Raw genomic sequence first — 23,108 nt, forward strand, 5'->3', positions numbered from 1 at the left:
TGCGAGATAAGCTAACCACAAATGTGTGTCATAAGGCCACAACTTCAATGCTATTGGTCAGACAGGCAAAGAATCGAGAGTTGAGCGATTACAGACTATTAAAAGAGTGTATTGCAACTGACCTTAGCTAGTCATACATTACATATGCAGAGACACTATCACGTAGTGGGGTTTCTATAACAAAAGCAGCCAGTAAAACGTTTACGTATAACAAGTAAAAGATGGAAGTCATGAGAGAGTAAGAAGAGTGGGCGGAAAGTTTGTTAAATAAAGCAGGTTAATTCATTTTAAATTAACAGACACATAATGTCAAAGCCAGTAAAACGCTTACGAAATTAAAGCTAGCCAATGGAGAAGAGCACAAAAGTTACAAAAACTGGGCTAAAATCATTAAATTTCCTAATCAAGTCAAAAAGCGGCGAGAAGCCAGTAAAACGTTTACGAATGAAAGCAAAAACAAAATATAATATACAGGAAATGAAAGGTTGAAGGTTCAATTTAAGCTATAAATCTAGGACCGCTAAACGTTTACGAATGTCCTGCAAAGCAAAGCTGTAAATAATATAATAAATAAATAAAAATGATGATAAATAGAAAAAGCTAATGATAAAATTTTCTATAAATTTAATTTTGTATTAGCCATTGGGCTAACGTGTTGCCTTGTCGATGTCAATGAATTATAAACAAAGTTTTGGTGAATGTAAAGGAAGGGAAGAGAGAAAAAGAGATAGATAGATAGAGACTAATAGAGATAGCAAAAAGTAGCTATAAAATTGATATATATGCATATGCAATATTATTATTATTCTAGCAATTATCTGGCCAGACAAAATGCAATGCATCAGTGGCCCCCACGGGGCCGAGCACACATAGTGCAACACACACACACACACACACAAACACCCACACATACGCAGAATGCCACACAGAGGCAGCCTCAGCTACAGCTACAGCCAGAGCAGCAGCTGCTGCTGCGTATCTTATCTATGCAACTCTCGCATAGTATTTAATGTGCGTGAGCTACACAGCCAGACACACATACATACATATATTTATATATATATGCACATATATACATATATCTATATATAGAGAGAGCTGTGTGCATGGACAGCAAATAAAAGATTGCCTGTGCCCCACAATGCGACAGCCACCCAGCTGGACCAGAACTCGAAAGAAGTGAGAAGCTGAAAGAGACTTGAAAAAACTCTGAGCTAAACTCAGATTAAATACACAATGAAATATAAGCTTAAACTCAGTAATAAGCCATATATGAGCTTTGTATATATGTTATATCTAAGCATTCTTTAGTCTACTCTCAAAGTAAATCCACTTTGATGCTTAACTAAGTGACAGAGCCTAAGTCAAGCCAGCAGCTTAGCTGTAAATAATAATGATATGAAAAACCATGTGAAAACTACATGAATTATCATGCATGACTTGACAATAGAACAAAGAAAGCAAGGGCGAAAGCAGAGTAAATGGAGAATATTTAGTTAGGGCATGCTAAAAGGGCAGCTAAAGTCAGTGCAATTGTCATGCCTATATAAATATCGTCTACTTCTGGATTTCTGATATTCAGTTTATTCTTCAGTTTATTCTTATTTAATTTATTATGTGCATTAAAAATAAGTAAAATAAATAATTAATTAGTGAGCAGAGCAAAAAATAATTACGAGTATTAAATGGCAGCTGTAAGCAGGGCTAACGGCATGCCTGCGGGTCCCACTGGGTAATGCGAAATGCGCCAAATGAATAGACGAATCTATATGTTGGAGCTAGCAATGTGTCTCTATGTGTGTGTGTGTGTGGGACTCTGTGTTTGTGTGTGTCTGTGCATTTGGTAGTTTGTGTGCGCTGCACACACAAAAATGCAACTCGCCGACAAGTTAGAGGCGAACGAGCGCCGCCAACAAATGCGAAAAACTGGGACAAAGTTGAACAGACGAGCCAAGGACGGATATTAGTGCGCACAGTTGCATGATGGAAGCGATGGCAACAACAACAGCAACAGCAACAGCAACAACAATAACAACTACAGCAGCAACAGCAACAGTAGAAAAACAAAATGAATGCCTTTTAGTTTTTGGTGTATTTTATAGACAAAGTTGTTGCTGTTGTTGCTGTTGTTGTTGCATGTATGCATGTTGTATATAGCATATATAATATATATATATATATATATATGTATATATGTATATATTTATGTATTTAGTTAAAGCTTTGCGCCGCCTTTTGGGCTCTGCTCGCGTCGATTCTGTTTTGTGATTACAATTTTGTTTTTGTATTTTTTTGCATTTGCTGCGAAGCCGGCGTCGGTCAACGGGGCGGATGAGAGATCCGAATTTTTGTTTTGCTGTTACTAGTGCAACAACAGCAGCAGCAGCTGCAACAACAATTGATGCTGCTGTGGCATTCATTGTTATGGCAACAACAAAAATTGCGCATACGCCGCGTTGCTCGAGTAAAAAAAAAAAAACAACAAAAAACGACAAAAAATGCTATCAATTAGGCGCTGGCTGGAAAAACTCGTTTTTCCACTCGTTTTTCTTCAAGAATTCTTTTTTTTTTTTATTGCTGTATTTTTTTTTTTTGTATTTTTTTCATTTGCCAAAGACACAAACAACAAGTCACTGTAGTTAGTTAGTCACTTTAGTTAGTTGGCAGCGAGACTTGTTTTTTGGCCAAATTGTTAAAGTTCTAGAAGCCAACAACAGCAAACCTCGAATGCCATAAATAATTGGCAAATGTTGCTGTTGTTGTTGCAAGTTGCGCAAAGAAACGTCTAAAAAAAAGAGTCAACTTACTGCGGCTTTGTGTGTGGCTTTTGAGGTTGTCAAGGTATAATTTTTTTTTTTTTTCGTTTTTTGTCTCTGTTTTTCGTTCGTTTGTTTTCGAGTCGAGTTCAGTTTCATTTATGTCGACGCTGTTGCATTTGAAGCCGTGCATAAATAATGCATAGGCCTACTTTTTTTTTTTTTTTTTGTTACTTTTAGGGTATACCAAACCCAACACACACACACAAACAAAAACGCACACACACTTACACATGTTATCTATGACTTGCTGCACTTTGTACTATGCTAAGCATTTGCCATTGTTTTTGCTTCTGCTTCTCTCTGCCTCCCTCTATGTCTCTTCATTCGCTTTGTATTAGAATAGAGCTCGTTCGTTTAGCTGGAGGGTTTTTCCACACACAGTTTTTCTTCTATTTTGGGGGCCTTTTGTGCGGGCTGACATGGACGTCGCTGCAGCCTTACAGTGATGTCATTTGTGGCCAAGATGTTTCATTCAGTTTACATACATGTATTCAAATACTTGAAATATTCTGAAATAGTTGAATATATAAATTTATATATATATATAAATATTTTAATATCTGAAATAATCTGCAATAGTTGAATGAAATATTTTTAATACAGCATTGTGCAGCTGTGTATAATTTTGTTGTTGTCGATATTTTGGAGCATATTGATTATATATATAAATAGTTCCTTAGATTATATATCAAAGTTAAAAGAATAATAGAAGCTAGAAGACATACAAAAAGTTGAAAGGCAATCGTTGAACATTATATAGGTAATTGATGCTAAATAAATAAATATCAATTCATATATACATATTAAAAATTTAATAAATTCAAATTAATAACAAATATATTCTTATAAAAACTTTAAGTTCTTCTCTTGAACTAAGAAAGTTCAATATACAAAAAGTTTATAATATGCAGATGACCATATAAAGTGCTTAAGATTATCAGCAACGTCCAAGAAGAATTTTCTTTCTTTAAATAAATTCTCCTAAATATTTAGTGCCTAACAAAAAGAAGATTTAATGAAATATTCATTAAAAATAAGTCTCAAGAGACGAAAGAATAAAATTGTATAGAAAGACTTTAGCTAGTGTGAGAGGTTTAAATGGCTTAAACAATGACATAAAACAGTATAAATAAATAAATGAAACGAATGAATAGAATTAATCTTAAAAGTTTACTTTGAAAACATATATTGAAAGAATTTTAAAACAAAAGGATATAAATAATTTAGCCAGAACAAATGGCAATTTAATTAGGCACTTAAAATTTTTATTAAAATATTTATGCAGTGTAAAATTAAATCAAAGAAAAACAGATATTTCTGCATTATATGTAAAACACAAAAACAAAAAAAATACCGAAAACTGGCCACAGTCAGCGAGCTGCCGCAATGACTCCTCAATTTTTAATGAATATTTATTAAACTCCTTCAGATGAATGAAAAAATCATAATAATCAAGTAAAAATTTCAATTTATAAGCAAAAAATTGAACAGAGAAATTTCTGAGAAATGAATCATGTGACGAAAATATTTCACACATATACAAAGACAAGTCGACACACACACATACAGACACACATGCACGGTATACAATTGCCGAGTTTGCATTGTCACGTGCGGCGGATACGTGATTTTCTGTTCGAGCGGCAATACAATCTACAATATATAACATCAAGCATACGTCATGTGGCACACTCATCTCCCAATGCAAAGAAATATCCCAAAAAGGAAATGCAAACAACAGTTTAAGTTCAACCGTTATAATGTGCAAGCTAAATTGCACTAAAAAGCAAAAGAGAAAGAGAGAGATGGCATAGGGAAACAACTGTTAACATGCTTGAAAAGATCTGTTAAGAAGCGGGCTTATAAATTACATCATTTTGGTGAAATTGTCGATTGCGTTCTTCGTTTTCATTTGCTCGCTTAGCGGGAATATTTGTCGTGGGTCAATCAACTTTTGGCCAAAAGAATATTTATATATTATATACACATACATATATATATATATATCTTGGCTCTCCCTTGTATGAGACAGATCTTTTTGTTGGCAACAAAAGCAGCAACTGCCAATGGCACGTAGCGGCCAGCCCGAACAGAACAGTGCGAAATGTAAACATTACAAAAAAAAAAAAAAAAGAACAAAAATGCCTGCGCTGGTCAGCGAAAAAATAAAAACAACTGAGGAAAGCAGCAGCAGCAAAGAAAAAGAAAAAAAGACTAAAAGAAAAGGCCATTGACTGGCAAGCACCGTTAGGCCTGTGACTTTGGCATAACTGAGCGTAAATTAAAATTATATTATTATAATGTTGCTGCTGATTATTATTACTGTATTAAGAATGAGCAGCTAAGCTAAGCAGCAGCAGCAGCAGCAGCAGCAGCAGCAGCGCCGCAGCAGCGTGAATGAATTTGTGGCTCTTTACAAATTCTAACGGCGTCTTCCTCAACCGCACACACACAGACTAACCCACACACACACACGTGTAAATATGCAAATGCGCGTGAGCAAAAAGAAAGCGCCAACATTACGTAGCCATGCCAACAACATGCTAATGCCGCTCTCTAACGGCATTTTGATATATTTGTATGAGTATGTATGCCCGTGTATGTGTGTGTGCATGTATTTCTTTCCGCCAGCCGGCTTGCCTGCCGGTCTCCAACCCGCCCGCCACCCCAACCTTTTCACTTGTGAAAGCTGGCTAGCGAACGAGTTTTAAAAACTTTTTTCTTTCTTTCCTTCGTTTTGTTGTTTTACAACGTGTGCTTGGGCGCAAAGAACGCAGCACCATAAAGAGAGCGTAAGCAACAAAAAAAAAACACACACACACACACACTGACTCAAGAGCATAAGCATAAGCTAAGAGCGCGCTCTTAAGCAAAGAGCAGCTACAAAAGTTGTCTGTCTGCTCAGTTGTTGTGCATGTGTGTGTTCGTGTAAAGTTGTGAGTTGGCGCTGTTTTATTATTATTATGAGCTCTCGCTCTCGCTCGCACAAGCAGTTGAGTTCAGGCAAGCTGTTTGGTTGGCAGGCGGTGCATTGACCCCACAGCTCGCTGACCCACTTACGAAGCTGCTTTGGCGAATGCGAATGTTGCGCTCGTGCCGCGCAACCCGAGCGAATTGCTTCGTGACAACTTGTGCAATAGGCAGCAAAGGCAGCAATAACAACAGCTAGAGCAGAGGCAGCGGCAGCGACTTCTTTTCTCTCTCTGTTGCTCTCGCAGTGCTCTATGTCTAAGCTGCTGCTGCGGCTATTATGTAGCCGTTGTTGTTGTTGTTGTTGATGTTGTTATTGCTGTTATTATTATTATTATTTTATTTGATCGCAGTCAAAAACTGCAAATCATATGCAGTTCTACTTCGTTTTTATTTTTTTGTACATATTTTTTATCTCTTTTACTCACTCTGTGTTTTTTTTCGCACATGTCGCTGCATATTAATTTTCGTTTGTTTCTTGTTTTGTGTGTGTGTGTGTGCTTTTTTTGTGCCTGCATTTGCAATAAAGAAGAACATATTAATTTTGACTTCTGGTTATTGCAGCGCCCGGAGCGATGAGCTGCAGCACAGCGTGTGCGAGCGAGAGGGCGTGACAAGAAATCCCGCTGGCATGCAAAATAAATTGCATATGCGAAAATATTTTCGCGTTTTTCTTGTTTTTCGTGTCTGTGTGTGTGTGTTTGTGTTTTCTCTGTTTTATTTTTTTGGCCCATTCAGAATTTTATTTTATTGTGCTTTTTTGCATAGCGTTTAAATTATCGTTCGCTGCAGCTCGTGGAAAACTTGTTGGCAAATTGCGGTTTGCACTTGCGGCGCGCTTTTTTCGTTTTATTTGTTTTATGGCAACAGCAGCAGTTAATTAACTGTTACTTGTTTGTGCTGCCAGTGCATATGGTGCGTATGCTTGATTTTACTCTGCCTCTCTCCCTCGCTCGTTCATTTTTATGAATTTATGCGTTAATTTCATTGTGAAAAACGAGCAAATGCAATTATCAATGGATTTTTATGAGACGTTTTTTTGTTTTCATTTATTTTTCCTTATGGTTTCAATGAGCGAAAAAAAATTTATAAATATATATTTTATTTGGCAATATAAAATGCATATTAAGAGAAGTTGCTTGACTAAAAACATAAAGTTTATAATATATGCCAAATGCATAAATATATTTATGTATATATACATTATCAAATTTAGCAAAAAGGAAATATAGGCCGATTTTTTATTAGGCAACAAATTTCAATATTTAATATTTAAAAAATTAGAATATAAAAAAAAATTATAAATTAAAACATTTGTTAAAAAATTATTTAATTTTTTAAATCTGTTAAAAATATGAATTATATAAATAGTTTGTTTTTTTCTTTTGAAATATTTTGTGTTGTTTAAAAATATGCAAAAATTTCATTGTGCAATTTTTTCAGGAAAAATTTATTCACTTATGCATATGTTTACACATTGACATGAAAGATTTAGAATTGATATAAATATGTGTGTATACTACAATGAATAAATATAATTTTTAGAATTTTTTTTTTTTTTTGGGAATTAACCTATTTACATTAGTTACATTTCCTATACCACATATAAAGATAACAGATAACTTACTTATGTATGCAGGTAAATACATTCATATTAAATATACACATACATATTTATATATGTATGTATTTCCCGTGTTTTACAAACAACTTTTTTTTGGCAAATATTTGTCATATTTACCCAAAAAGTATGTCACGTTTTATTTGCTTTTCCATTGTGCGCTGTTATATTTCTGTTCCATATAGAGATATGTATGTATATAAGGAAAACAAGGTGTGTGAGTAGAAGTCAACTTTTAGGTATTTAATTTTTAATTGTATCAATATTTGCCAACATAAATTTCCATTGTCCCGATAGACGCACATGTGTAAATTCACACATACGCACATGTACATACATACATATGTAACAATTAAGTGGGGCAGTTAAGAGCATTTGCAGCGCTCTTTAATTAATTTTCGCTAATACCAGCTTAAAGAGACCCTATAAAGCATAAAAGCCTTTTTGCAGATTGATGTTGTTGGCTAACGGTAAAGTTGTCATACATATATTCAACATGTGTATATATGTATGTATGCTGTACTTAATGCAAGTGTATACAGATATTCTGCTTATCCACATTCAAAAGCACGCACAGACATTTATAGCTCAAGCAAAGCCGATAAAGATAAAGATTTACTGTCAAACGCATGTGTTTGTCAGTGTGTGTCGTCATGTGTCTGCTTGTTTGTGTGTTTGTGTGAGTGTGTCTTCACTTCTTTATTTCTGCCGTTCACACAGCGCTTCGTAATGCACAGAGAACATTACAGCTTTAAAGCGCTTTAAGCGATGCTCAAACAAAACATACCAGCACACACACACACACACACGCACAAAAAAACTCATCGACGTCGTTGTCATCGCCGCAGTCAACTACACTCGCCTGCCTCCCACCACACCACACCACACCACTCCTCGTGCACTGTCGCAGTCAGCCCGCTGGTGACGACACACATTTGAAAATAATCAAAATGAAAAGAAGAAGAAAGACGGCAGAAAAAGAAATAAAAACACAAACAACAAAAACAGTCTGTTGCACTGAGCGCCGCTGCATTAGGTGGGCAGGCTGGCAGGCAAAGAGCGCGGCAGTAAGAGAGCGCAAGTGCATGCGCACGATTAAGAGCGCATTGAATTGCTTCAGAACAAAGAGAGCGTCGCTAAAGAGCAGCACTTTCTTTTCAATATGTTTTTGTTATTTCACTCGCGCACTCACGAGCATGAGAATCAGTTGGGCTGTCTGTGTTTGTGTGTGTGAGTGTTGTATGATTTGTATTATGGTGTGTGATACTGCCGTGTTGGAAAAGTTCATTGACACTTGAAAAACATTTCATACACAAACGCACACACACATGCACTCAGACGTCTCTTACTCATTCGCTCTGACGCTCATCAACTGTCACATTTCTCCCAATGCAGCAGCAGCGCAACAAAGCGACTTCAGCAGCTTGGCACATTTTTGTACAGCGACGGCGACGTTGACTGTCTGCTGCGTCGCAGCCACTGCTGACGTCGTCTGTGTTTGTCTGCTTTCGGTTCAGCGCGCATCTTTCATCCTCGTGGGTAAATACGCAAAGCGCTAGATTACACAATATGCGTTGCGAGCAGAGGCAGCAACAGCAGCCGCAGCAGCGCAGCAGCGCAGCAGCGCAATGGCAGCGACAGGGGCAGCGACAGGGGCAGCGACAGCAAAAGCAATTGAATGCGGATTCGGTTGTTTAGACAAGCGAGGGGGGTTAGGCGCGCTGTGCGGGTGCTGGTTGTAAGCAACCCAGTCTGCAGCATCAAAGCGCTGCGTAGAACCAGTTCTTTTTTGTGCGTGCATGCGTATGCGTGTAAGTGCATGTGTGTATGAGCGTGTGTGTGAATTTGGCTGCAGTTGATCAACGGTTTATGTACGTCTGCTGTTCTCTTTGTTCGCTGCTAAAGAAATTACATCATCGCTGTTGTAAAGGATTGTTGCATGCTGCGAGGGAATCCCAACAGCTGTCGCTGTCTGCCTCGCACTCGCACACACACAGACGCATATACACACATTGAGGAGCACTCAATTTACTTAAAGTGAACCAGCTTGAGCCATTGTCTAGGCAGAACAAGTGGCTTAGAGTGCCCTATTGTGCACTGAGGGAAATAAGTGTGAGCATTTTGGAATTGTAATGGGAAATTATTTGAAAAATATAATAAATAAAATTTTACACTAAAAAATACTTGAAAGAAAAATAATATTAAAAATATAAAAAGTAGAAATAAATAAACTAAATAAGAAATAAAAATTTAATGCATAAAATAATAAAATATAATCAAATATAAAAAAAATTAAACATACAATAAAAAATATTTTTAAAAGGCATATATTTCAAAATATAAAATAAAAAATAGTAATAACATTAAGTATTTAAAAAATAATATTCTATTATTTTTTAACTATTTATTTTATTGTTCCCATTTCTTTTTATTTTTTACCTCCACTTTAAAACTTTTTTATCCACGCCCGCCTTGATTTCTCTCAGTGTCTGAATTCTTATTGCGTAATAAGTACTCAGCTCTTCAGCTCGCTGAGCATTGTTGTGCCACGACAATGGGGCAGCCCACTAAGCCCTAGTTAATACTCCTAATGCCGCATTGTGGCAAATGCCGCCTGCCAACACGAGAACTTCAATTTGCATTGCTCTGGATTGGGCCAAAAGGCCATATGGCCGCAGTTAATGGGTCTACGTCTACGTCTACGGGCCGACAATAGACAAACGGACAAACGGACAAACGGACAGACGAACAGGCAACAGCAAGTAGCAGCAGCAGCAGCAGCAGCAGGCGGAACAAAGTATTGCTGCAACTAGCAACACAATTGAATCGCCTTTGAAATGCCTCAAAGCAATTTCTTCGGCCTGCCTCGTTTGCTTTTCTTTTAAACCAAATTAACTTAGCTAATAACTTATTTAGCGAGCAACGGAATGCAGATGAATGCAGTTAGCTATGATTGGAGCCAACTGTACAGAGCGGTGCTAGTTTATGGCTCGTTTGAGATAGAATAGGAAAAACTAAAGAAATTCTTGAAGAACTTAATTTAAGCAGTTTGAGCTGTGAGAGCTTTAATGTTATGATCTTAATTTCAAATCATTTCGTATAGCCCCTAATAACTGCAGCAGCTGAGCAGAAAAGTTAAGCCCCAACATAAGGTAATCATTACATTTACTTTATGAACAAGTATACAATTTTACATAGCCAGAAGGATACCTAATCGTAGTCCGAACCATATGCATCCAGAAACTAGCTAGACAATAAGGAAACTACTTGCTTTCTAAAGAAGATAGAAAAACAAGAGCATCCATTCAATCATGTCTCAAATGAATCATTTCCAAATATTTTCAAATCTGAGTCTGTGCATTTGTCGAGAGTGTCGGGATCCTCCTTGGGATAGATGGACGTACTCATGCCGTCTGCGGTGATGACGCCAATGCGTATCACACCGCCCGAGCTGCAGTCCTGCCTTATGGCCAGCCGGATGGCTCTTTTGACAACATCGACCACATCCTCTTGATTCAGGCCCGGCTTAAAGTGCGCCGCCATAAAGCCCTGGATGTAGCTGGAGCCGGAGCCGGCCATGGCGTACCGTTCGGGGACGAGTAGTCCCGATATTGGCACCGTATACACCTGACCGCCCAGCGCCCGATCCCAGCCGGCGACTATGATGCTGGCCAGCAGCAACTTGCGTGTTGAATAGATTTTGTTCCGGAATTGTACGGCCGCATCGCGCACCAAACACGACGCATTGCTGAAGTTCTGAAAGCCGCACAACGAACTACCGACCGACTCGGCCAGTGTCTGAGTCTGGGCGGCCGAGCCACTGCGACAGCAATAGATGTGATCGGTGATCCGAGTTAGCTTATCTGCCGTTCGATTCGAGACGTAGGTACGGCAGCTAGTGCGCGTGTCAGCGCCCAACACAACACCCCCATCGAATTCAGCGGCCAGAATTGTAGTCTATAAGGATTGGATCTACAGATATAGACTTGGATCTTGGATCTATATATAAAGATTACACTAATTGATTTACTTACGCCACCGTAATAGTCATTTGTGTTCATCGAACACGATTGTGGAATGTGCCTTAGCCGACTACTAATAAAAGAACTAATAAAAAAAATAAATAAATAAATAAAATAAAAACATTTCTATAAAAGTTACATAAAATCATATGTAAACTTGATTAATGTTGTCTCAACGTAGATATATTAAAATATTAATTATTAATAATTAGCCTTAATTTATATAGAATTAAATCAATATGCTCAACCACCCAAGAAGAATCAAATCTCTCTATAAAATTAATGAAAATAATTAGCTAAAAATTGAATACATTTTAAGTGAATTTATTGAAAAAATTAAATTTTGAAGAATATCTCAAATATCTAACTAGATCTATACAAATAAATGTTGAAAAATTCATAACTAATAATCACTTTGTAAATTCTTTCTGCTTGCAGCTCAAATTGAAATAATTCCATGCAAAGTCTGTGGGGACAAATCATCGGGCGTGCACTACGGCGTTATCACCTGTGAGGGCTGCAAGGGCTTCTTCCGGCGATCGCAGAGCTCCGTGGTGAACTATCAGTGTCCGCGCAACAAGCAATGCGTGGTGGATCGCGTCAATCGGAATCGCTGTCAATACTGTAGACTGCAAAAGTGCCTAAAATTGGGAATGAGTCGTGATGGTATGATGTGCAGGCAGGCCACAGACAAAGAACATTCTAAATATCACACAAATCACTAGCGAAATTCTGTTATTGTCGATTATATTTGAAATCTACATAATTTCCATTCTTTTCCTTTCTCTTCTCCATTATTTTTCTAGCTGTAAAATTCGGCAGAATGTCCAAGAAACAACGCGAGAAGGTCGAGGATGAGGTGCGCTTCCATCGGGCGCAGATGCGAGCGCAGAGCGATGCGGCACCCGATAGTTCGGTCTATGACACACAGACGCCCTCGAGCAGCGATCAGCTGCAGCACACTAATTACAACAGGTGCGGTAATCGATGCATATCTCATATTGATTTCGCAAATTTCGTATCTCTCTAATATGTATCTATGGGTATTTACCCTACTTAAACAGCTACAGCGGCGGCTACTCAAACAACGAGGTCGGCTACGGCAGTCCCTACGGCTATTCGGCATCGGTGACGCCACAGCAGACAATGCAATACGATATATCGGCCGATTATGTGGACAGCACCACATACGAACCGCGCAGTACAATGATCGATCCCGAATTTATTAGTCATGGTATGGCCTATTGGGTGTTTGCTATCTAAAGAGCCCTCGCTAATCTCCTTCAATTTCTGTCATGTTTCCCTAGCGGATGGCGATATCAACGATGTGCTGATCAAAACCCTGGCGGAGGCGCATGCAAACACAAATACCAAACTGGAATCCGTGCATGACATGTTCCGAAAGCCTCAGGTGTGTAGGAGCAGAGGATAAAACTTGCGAATTGTAGATTAAATAGGCTTAGAGTTGGAAGAGAACAAAAAAAAAAAATAAAAAAAAAAATAAAAAAAAAAAAAAGCTAAATATGGCTAGATAGAAAAGAGAGGCAGAGCTATGAGGAGCCGAAAATGGGGAAAGTCAGCTTTACTAATTTGCTAGACTTACAATGAGCCAAATAGCAAAAAAAAAAAAAATAAATAAATAAAATAAAATAAATAAAAGAAAAAATTGCTGAGAACCGAATTAGAATATTCGCTGAGCAAGAGGAGTTAGAATATGCTGATAGAGTAGGCAGCTAATATTAATAGGTCTACTTATATATACATATATACGACCTGCTCAGTCTTAAAACAGTTTAGTTATAGTTCCGAGCTACTAAGCATTGTAAACTGCCAAATTAAAATATTTAAGCGAATCAAAAGAATTTTTAAAGGGAATCAATTTATATTTAAAAGGACTATGCCCATATATAAATTTAAAAAAAAAAAAAAAAAAAAAAAAAAAAAATTCCAAATATTTTTGGCTTTATTTAGACATAAAATATAAAGGAAAGAAATGAGTCAGAAATAAGATTTTTTAAATGATGAACCTTTGATGAATATTTTTAATGTTAAAATTAATTTTTTTAAATGTATACGTATGCATATTTGCATTTAAATTTGATTTAAATTATAATTATAATTAAATTTTGATTTTCTTAACAGGATCTATCACGCATACTCTATTACAAAAATCTGGGCCAAGAGGATCTCTGGCTGGACTGCGCCGAGAAGCTGACACAAATGATACAGAACATAATCGAATTTGCAAAGCTAATACCAGGCTTCATGCGGCTCAGTCAGGATGATCAGGTAAATGGAGATGTCAAAAGCAATAAATAAGAAGTAAAAACTAAAAGAAAAAACTATTTTGCAGATATTATTGCTGAAGACGGGCTCGTTTGAGCTGGCGATTGTTCGCATGTCCAGATTGCTAGATCTCTCACAGAACGCAGTGCTCTATGGGGATGTGATGCTGCCCCAGGAGGCGTTCTACACATCCGATTCGGATGAGATGCGTCTGGTGTCGCGCATTTTCCAAACGGCTAAATCGATAGCCGAACTAAAACTGACTGAAACCGAACTGGCGCTATATCAGAGTCTAGTGCTGCTCTGGCCAGGTAGAGTGACCCGGAATTTGATCAAATACAGATACAATTGATATATATGTGTATTTTATAGAACGCAATGGAGTGCGCGGCAATACGGAAATACAGAGGCTTTTCAATCTGAGCATGAATGCAATACGGCAGGAGCTGGAAACGAATCATGCGCCGCTCAAGGGCGATGTGACCGTGCTGGACACGCTTCTCAATAATATACCCAATTTCCGGTTAGCTACATCTCTCTATATATGTAATCGATATCATGTTCATAATTTTCTCTCTCTCTCTCTCTCTCTTCCTTACTCGTGCAGCGATATTTCGATTTTGCATATGGAAGCGTTGAGCAAGTTCAAGCAACAGCATCCGAATGTTGTATTCCCAGCGCTATATAAGGAGCTATTCTCAATAGATTCACAGCAGGATCTAACATAACCAGAACCGATATTTATGGATACGGTGGCAGATGCGGCTGCCGGCTGTCCGCTACAAATATTGGCAACGGCAACGGCAACGGCAACAACGCCCGAGCTGCAGCAGCAGCAGCAGCTCCAGCTGGAGGACTGAAGCGGCAATAGCAACAGCAACAACCAACAACCAACAACAACAACAGCAACAACAACAACAAACAACAAATAACCAACAACTTTATCATCATTTAAGATAGCATACAACCAAGGATGTGATCCTGGCCGAGGACTCACTAAAAGTAAAAAAGAGAAAGAGAGAGAGAGAGAAAAAAGCAAGCTACAGCAAAACAGTAAACAAAAACAAGAAAATATTTCAAAAATATTATATATACTTTTTTCTAGACAAGAACTTAAAAACAAAAACAGGCTAAATAAGTAAATCAAGTAATAATAAAATCTATACAAAAATGTAACTCAGTTAATCTTTCGCTTCATAGACAAAATATACAAAAAAATAAAAAAAAAAAACTAAAGTCAAAATGCATTTTAGCAAGAAAAACAATATAAAGCAAAAACAAAACAAAACTAAAAAAAAAGTATAGCAAAGCAAAACCAGTTTTCAGTTAGATGCGTTTTACAACACTGCTAAATAGCCACGCCCCTTAGCCAAGTACTTAAAACAAAGCAAAAAGAAAAAACAAAACTAAGAAGAGAAAACGCAGAATTTTCTTGTTTCTATACCAAAATTTTCGAGTATATATATATAAATGTAATTTTTTTTAAAACTGAGCTCAGCTTGATTTTTATTTTAATGTATCCCAACCCAAAAAAAAAACAAAAACACCGCTCTAACCCTCTAGGTTGTCTCTGCCTTTTGTTGTAAACTAAACAAGTGTATTATATATACAATACATATATATATATGATTACATATATATATGAATATGTCTTAAATATTATCATTTTTTATATGATTCTACGTATACATAATGCAAGAAGCAAAAAAGGAAAGCAAAAAATATTATCGAATATCTCGGAAAAATGTGTTCTTATATAATTATATGATTAATGCAATTACAAATATTTACAATTACGTTTACGTTAATTTTAAACAAACAAACAGCAACAACAACAACAACACTTACAGCACATACAACAATATTCTGTTAAAGAAGAAAAAAGAGTTTTTGAAAACAATTTTTTATGTTCGTACATAAATATATATAGTCTATATATATATTATATTTTTTAGCAAGGTAGCAAATCCCAAATTCCGGTTCCAAGGTTTAGTAGATTTAATGAATAAAAAACAAATTACATAAGCATTAACAGACTTTAATAGTTTAGCTAACAAAAAAAAAAAAAAAAAAAGAAAAAATGAAAAACAGCAACAAAAATCTTTTGATATACAACATATATATATATCTAAAAATATATATATATAAATGAAAAAAATTGTAATAAATAATAATGTAAAAGGAATGTAAGGCAAGGTAAAAAATGGTATATATATATATACATCTATATATAATAAAACCTACACACGTAATATCAAGTTACAAGTTTATTGTTTTAAGCAAAACTTACAACAAAAATAATTAATAAAATTATATATATTAAAAAAAAAAATAAATAAAATAAACAAAACAACAAGCGAAAAAAATACCAAACAGACTGATGGACCGCACGCCACAAAACCGGACAGCTTAAGCCCTAATCCAGACCCTAACCTGCCCCGCCCCCACACCCATTCAGCCCTTTACAAGGAAACCTTAAAAAATTTAAAGACAAACGCAAATTGGTTTTAAAAGAATTTTTATATAAATATTTTTTGCAAACTTTTGTTTAATTTTTTTATTTTTTAAATCTTTTCAAAATAAACGACTGACTACAGAAAGACGTTACACACACACACACACACACACACACACATACATAGACACATTACATAAGTTAAGCTAGTTGAGGTTTAAGAAGAAGAACAACAACAACCACACATTGGATAGTAGGTGATAATTGGTGTGTCTTATATGCCCTAACATTTTCTCCCAGCTCCCAAATTATAAAACAAAACAAAAAATCAAAAATTTTTGTACTAAATTGCAAATGAATTTCATTTTTGATATTCCTCAAATTCTCCCACAGGCAGGCATATTATTAAATAAACTAATTATAAACAATAAAAACTATCATTAAATGTATGAAAAGGAAAATAATACAAGAAGCAAAAAAACTTTAAATATATTCTAAATAAATTACCAATTTTAAAAATTCCACAATTTCATAAAATTTTTCTATTTCTGTTTATTTTTTTTTTTTTTGCGTTTTCCTGAATATTTTTTTTTTTATTTTGATGAAAATTGCGTTTGACATTTTGGCCTTAAATTAAAAATAAAATAAATTAAAAAACTAAAGTAAAAACAAAATACTTTATATATATACAACACATATATACATGCATATATATAAATATATGTATATATGTATATAGCGTAAATAATTTAGTTATAATTTATACAAAGCAAGGGAGCAGCTTTCAAATGGCAAACTTTATGCAAAAAAAATTAAAATAAAATAAAATAAATAATTAAACAAAAATTGATTGTTAAAAAGGAAAACTCAAAAAAAGAAGAACAAGAAAAAAGAACATGTTGAGTTGCGGTAACAATACAAAAAAGTATCTATATATAATATATATACAAGAAATAAAAATATATATATTGTTAAATTTTTATGCTAAGTTTTTAGTGCAAAGAATAAAACAAAAACAAAAAATGAAAATGGTTAAATTTTTAAATAAAACATTAAAACTGAAAATGGAGAAAAAAAAAACAAACAAAACAAAAATGAAACACGAGTAAATCTAAATTTAAATTTAGCATATAACGGCATATTCATATGTTACAATATTTACACTTTAAAAACGGGAAGAAGATGCAGCAGAGTAATAAAAACAATTCCCTCATATAAACCATGAAAGAAAAGAGAAGAAAATAAAATAAGAAAACTGAAATTATATACAAAAACAGAAGAAGAAGAAGAAGACATGAAAACTTATATGAAAAAAAGGAGCTGAATTCATTCATGATATATTATTAAGTGTAGCCGTAGTCTGACTGTTGCACATGGCATATATATACATACACACACACATACATAAACACACAAACACACTTAGAACTGGCAAACCCCAAACTGAGTTTACTTTGTGCCACAAAAATCGAAAGCAATATCAGGCAGACAGTCTCCGGTACAGTATGCACTGCCTATGCTAACAGGAGCTCCACTGTATCAAGGACGAAGACAGCGACAGCTACAAGCAAAGCCAGCGCTCATAGGCAGCGCACACTGTACTGATAGCTCAGTTATTTTGTCAGTTGTCCACACATTTCTCTGCTAGCATATATTACTACTCAATACACACTTCGATACACCGACACACACACACACACAGATACTATCTCACTACAGGCACAACAGCTCAACATGTTTCCTGCACAACACGGCGTATGCGGAATATATTCTTTGTGTTTTCTTTTTGCAGTTCATTTTGCCGTCTATTTTTGGGCTCTACTATTTGTATTCTCACCTGCATGATATATATACATATATATATATATATATAGATACATACATATATCGTTTGGTTTTTAAACAGAATTCCTATTTCTTTTTCTGTTACAATTTAATGTTTTTTTAAATGCTTTTTTCAGACGCGTGCATAAATAAAACATCCAAAAAAATTCAAACACACACACACAACAGACACCAAGGCACACAGCAATACGATTTAATATTTATTGCGCAGTTGTAAACAATTCGTTTCTTTGTTATATAAGGCAAATAAAAAATAAAATAAAAACACGCAGTTTTGGCAGAAAATAATAATAATAAAACACCTCGAAAAAAAGAAACGTTTAGACAAATTCCAAATTGAAAAGTTGCACTGAGAACCAGATTTTTATGCCCAGGAAACTTTTTTTTAACAGGGCAGAAAAAAATGACAGAAAAAAAGAGACAGAGAAATGCAGCTAAAAATGAAAAACAAAGCAAAATAACATAAGAGCATAAACAATAAACAGAAGCGTATATATATGTATGTATACATATGTATATGTATATATATATGTATTTAAGTATACACACATAACGTATAGAATCGTTTTTTATATGCTTACATAATTTAGTTTAACTAGATGAATTCGTTTTTTATATATTTGTAAATTGTTTTCTAGGTAAATCGAATTATATAAATCTCTATATATGAATATATATGTTTGTATATATATAACATATATATGAGATGTGTATATTATATATCATACTGCATTATTACGATTATTATTATGATTATTACAATTATTATTAAATTATATAAAGAACAAGAAAACCCAATCACCACACAAACAAAAATTCATGAAATCCAGAGATAAACGAAGTTGAAAGACAACTTTCAAGAATGAGACAAAAACGCAAGCAAACTAAAAAGTGAAAGAAAAAAAAAAAACAAAAACTAAATAATTCAATTCATTCTTAACAATAAAATGTAATCTGAATTATACAAAGAAACAAAAAACAAGAAAAAAGAAAACTTGTCAAGGAATATATGGGCGGAAAATGGTGGGTGAGAATCACAGCAGCCGCAGTTCTTGCAGAACGAAATCTCTTTTAATTTACCGCGACTACTGCTCGACGCTTTCTGTGCCCAGTGCAGATAGGTATGGGGTATGATGATGAGGAATTGTCTGCTACAGACAGCAAAAGGCGTGGTGGGAAGACCATAATGGATAAAGGGTTCATTCGAAAGATCTATGTAGTAGAGTTTATAGAGAAAAGTGCAGAGAGGCTTATAGCGAAGGATCTATGGTAAATAGTCTATAGAGAAGGATCTGTAGAAAAGGTGATGCAAAGAACCTGAATCCAGTTGACCGACCCTATGTCTGCCCTCTCTGTAATGCACAGAAGCTGAAGATTGGAGACTTTTTATATATCATAAGCACTACGAGCCTAGCGTAGTTCGATAACTGATTGTTATTTCTTATAATCCAGTTGATTTCGAATTTTGAGCGTATATTTGATGTATACGTAGCAAGAATTTATCACTTGCTTCAATAAATCAGCCCATTCACTTATATAGCCCATTCATTATATAGAATTTATCATAAATATTAGATATTTTTCGATAATTTCCCCGACTTACTTATCGATAACTAACGAAAATTATTTTTATTTTTTTAACATAGCTTGAATATCACAAAAGCCAGTTTTCTGTGTATTCCTCTGTGATTTTTTTTTTTTTAAATATATATTTTGGACTTTGGATGGCTCCCCAATGTCCTTAAAAATTTATTTAAAAAAAAAAATGGACTTAAAAGAGTGTCATCCTTTTACAGCAGCGAGTTGTGCAGGCTTCAGGGTATTTCTTAGTCAGTCACTCCCCAGTGGAGGCATCTCAGTTGTTTTTGCTGTTTGTTTGTTTGTTTTAATCAGACTCAATTATGCAGTTTTCCCAGCTGCAGGGAGCTGCAGGGGCAGCAGCCGCCTGGAAAATTGCCTTTGTTTCGCATTTCTCAATTATTTAATAATAATAGGCATTCGCGTTTGTTTGGGGCCCATGGAAACGGCATTGTTTAATGTCCGCTCTTTAATGTGTTCATGCATCTACTACATACATATTTATGCATTTATATATTGAATTGACGTATTAACTGCAAATTCGATTGATTGACTTGGCTTGGCTCGGCAGGCAGGAAATGAATTACTGCCGCGTTAATGAAATCCCATTGCGCTGTGGCCCGCAGCTATTTTGCATTGTTGAATTCTGTAAACTGACAACAACATAGTGTTTCAATTTTACAACAGCCCGTTGAGAAGTCAAGAGCTCAAGTTTGACAACAATTATTGCAAATATTTGCAAAATGAATGAAAACGTATAAAATTTCAATCGCATTTCATTTGAGGGAATTTCATTTACAAAGAAAATATGGAGTGGGTCTACTTAATCCAATTAAAAACTGTGGCATATATATAAATATGTCTGTTTACAAAAGATATTCCAGGACAGCTGATGGAACCAAGGTTTATGGGTAAGTTGAGCAGAAAGCAAAGACAGGCACTGAACACATCCAATATATTCCTTGCAGCTCGCAAAAGAATCTCAAAAGGGCAATAAGTACAAATGATTCGCTTTAAATTGAAATGCAATTAATATTCATGAACAGAATGAGAGAAACGTAAGAATGTAAGTCAAATGAAACTCAAACGGATATTGGCAAATCAAACTGTTTGCGCTGTAAGTGCAAAATTACTTCTAGAATTTCTATTTTCAATTACTGCGTTTAATAAGAAATGAAACTGTTGACAGTAAGTATGAAAAATTCGATTGAAAATGAAGTGATCAACTGTGATTTATGATGATTGTTGTCATTGAATTTCATTAGAATCATTATTTATTATTACTGAGGCAAAGAACGCGTCAACGAGTCAAGTCAACGAGCTTGAAATTTATTGATTAGATATGAAGAACTTAAATGAATTAGTTTTTAAAAATTATAAAAAATAGTTTTCAAATCAGTGTGTGGTATTATGTTAATAAATAAATATATTAGATAATTAATTACTTTAATAAATAATTATTAAATATGTTAATTTATTATTTACATGAAATCATTATATATATTAATAAATAAATATATTAATTACTTTAAAAAAAATATAATATATTAATTTACTATTTAAATAATATTTTTTATTTAAATTTCAGGCAAATAAATTCAAATAATAAATTAATATATTAGATAATTATTTTTTTAAATTAATTAACTATCTAATATATTAATTTATTATTTGAATAATATTTTTGATTTGACTTTCAGCTAAGTCTTGCCTAACCTTAGACCTTTATTTATTATTTTATTATTTGAATAATATTTTATTATTTTTTGACTTTCAGCCAAATATTGCCTAACATTAGCTCATTTATGATAGGAATTTGAAAAGCTAAAATATTTCACTACACCAAATTATACTTGCTCCTACTTCCACCTACTGAAAATGACTTAAACTAACACTTAGCAAAAATTAGTACTAAATACTATGATTAACTTTAGCCTAAGTCTCAATGCTTGGCTAAATTATCCGTTTGCATAGAGAAAGAGTTATGGAGCGAAGTAAAAGCTAAATTTCTACATTAACAATTGGGTAAGTTGAGGTTTAAAGGTGACCATAAAAAAAAACTATTGCTAGCTGACTTCATCAGCATGACCTTGCCACACACACACACACACACACAGGCACACCACAAATGGACATACGCAGCAAAACCACAACAAAACACAGAGAGAGAAACAGCCGGAGACTGGCCATAAATCTAAGTGGCATTGAGTTCATTTGTGGCCAAGAGTGTGAATGTGTGTGTGTGTGTGTGTGTTTATTTCAGAGCAAGTAGAAAAAAAAGTTGCTCTAGCGCAGGTGTTGTATGGGGACGGCTGCTGGAGCAACCCCAAAGCTATCTTATAAGATTTTGTGCTATATGCAGCACGTTTTATGGCCAAGCGAGCTCTGGATTTATGGCCATCAAGACAACTGGCCAGCACACTTATGTTGTCGCCCTGTCTCAGTCTGTGGCAAAAGTTTGCTGAACTTGCTAAATGTCTTGCCACTTGCCACTTGGCTCAGCAGAAAGCCGAAAAAAAGAAAAAGAAAACAGAAATAGTTTTAGCAGCAATTTTTGCAGTCAATACTTGAGGTCCTTAACACGTTCATAAAGCGCTATCAGCTGTAGAGGATCTGTTCAATATGCAAATGCATAATATATAATATATAAAATATATATTCATGCATATATCTATAAATATATATATGTATATATTTGGTGGCATTTTGCAGCTGTTGCAAGTTTAACGCGCTTCCGTCAATTGAATTTACGAGCCAAACGGGAAAATTGTGTCACACACAGAAAAACCAACACAAGCAACAACAACAAGAAACAACAATGACAACAGAGCCAAACAATGACCGGTTGGGATTCAATGCGACATGGAGACAACATGCTGCGGCTGCCACATGCAGCAGCAACTATTGAATGTTGCATGCCTCTTGCGACCGACATAGTTAAGTGAAAATTTATTGGTAAAGGAAATGAAGACAACAGCGGCTGATGTATTGGTTTCCGGGCCGTACAATTCGATAATCCTTTTTCGATACGCTCAATGCACGCAAACAAACACAGGCATGCGAGGGCTGCTTGAAAAGTTTCAGCTGTACATATATATTTGAAAGTGGGTTACTTATAAAGCTATTTAATAATATTTAATTATTTTGTTTAGCTGAAATATATGGTAATATAAATTTATATTTATTTCATAATTTTAAATTTATTTAATATAATTATTTATATATATATTATTTATATTGAAATATATTTATTCAATAATATTACTTAATAAACCTAATAAACAACAAGTAAGAAAGCTCTAGTCGAGACTGCTCGACTACGAGATCCCCTGAACCCTTGGAGTGCTAGCTATTTCAATAATTTTTCGCGTCTTTCAGCTTACACAAGAAACACACACACATACACAAACACATACACATACAAGCACCCACGCATAAACACGCATGGGCTGCAGTGTGCGCTTACTATGAGAACTTAATTGTTTAATAACTTTTTTTGTGGACGTACGATC

At 34.9% G+C, this 23,108-nt stretch overlaps 2 protein-coding genes and 1 long non-coding RNA gene across 8 annotated transcripts in view; 1 reads left to right on the forward strand and 2 right to left on the reverse strand.

Annotated features, from left to right (window-relative positions):
* The window catches only part of Hr3 (nuclear hormone receptor 3 ROR-beta), a 41,031-nt gene extending 22,748 nt beyond the window's left edge, over positions 1–18,283 (forward strand). Inside the window, exons 2-9 of one of the 2 annotated variants that reach the window (XM_089470296.1) lie at positions 11,871–12,098; positions 12,239–12,407; positions 12,503–12,666; positions 12,740–12,843; positions 13,575–13,721; positions 13,786–14,029; positions 14,091–14,241; positions 14,326–18,283. In XM_089470296.1, the coding sequence (XP_089326422.1) occupies positions 11,871–12,098; positions 12,239–12,407; positions 12,503–12,666; positions 12,740–12,843; positions 13,575–13,721; positions 13,786–14,029; positions 14,091–14,241; positions 14,326–14,446 (1,328 nt within the window). In that variant the 3' untranslated portion in view covers positions 14,447–18,283. Of the gene's footprint in view, positions 1–11,870; positions 12,099–12,238; positions 12,408–12,496; positions 12,667–12,739; positions 12,844–13,574; positions 13,722–13,785; positions 14,030–14,090; positions 14,242–14,325 lie in introns of both variants that reach the window. The other variant, XM_018010590.2, reaches the window with a different exon arrangement.
* Positions 1,663–23,108, reverse strand: part of LOC149268439 (uncharacterized) — a 77,436-nt gene continuing 55,990 nt past the window's right edge. Inside the window, exon 3 of the long non-coding RNA XR_016270315.1 lies at positions 1,663–3,328. This is a non-coding gene — a long non-coding RNA (uncharacterized LOC149268439). The remainder of the gene's footprint in view (positions 3,329–23,108) is intronic.
* On the reverse strand, positions 10,560–11,805 carry LOC108615809 (proteasome subunit beta type-6-like). 5 transcript variants are annotated; one of them, XM_089470321.1, is made up of 3 exons: positions 11,684–11,787; positions 11,445–11,517; positions 10,560–11,367 (listed from the first exon to the last, which is right to left on the reverse strand). In XM_089470321.1, the coding sequence occupies exons 2-3, from the start codon at positions 11,469–11,471 to the stop codon at positions 10,720–10,722; spliced, it is 675 nt and encodes a 224-aa protein (XP_089326447.1). In that variant the 5' UTR covers positions 11,472–11,517; positions 11,684–11,787; the 3' UTR covers positions 10,560–10,719. The 5 variants fall into 5 exon arrangements, 2 of the variants coding, with proteins under 2 accessions (XP_089326447.1, XP_017866088.1); XM_018010599.2 differs by having other exon boundaries at positions 11,572–11,775; XR_016270307.1 differs by having other exon boundaries at positions 11,225–11,382; positions 11,684–11,805.

The sequence above is a fragment of the Drosophila arizonae genome, chromosome 5 (assembly GCF_054131065.1).
Source record: "Drosophila arizonae isolate 15081-1271.41 chromosome 5, UAZ_ARI_1.0, whole genome shotgun sequence".
NCBI lineage: Eukaryota > Metazoa > Arthropoda > Insecta > Diptera > Drosophilidae > Drosophila > Drosophila arizonae.

Coding starts and splice junctions, on each gene's coding strand:
- LOC108615809 (XM_089470321.1), bottom strand. CDS start 11,471: ATGAACACAAATGACTATTACGGTGGC. Junction 11,368..11,444: donor CAAATGACTATTACGGTGGC/GTAAGTAAATCA, acceptor CAATCCTTATAG/ACTACAATTCTGGCCGCTGA.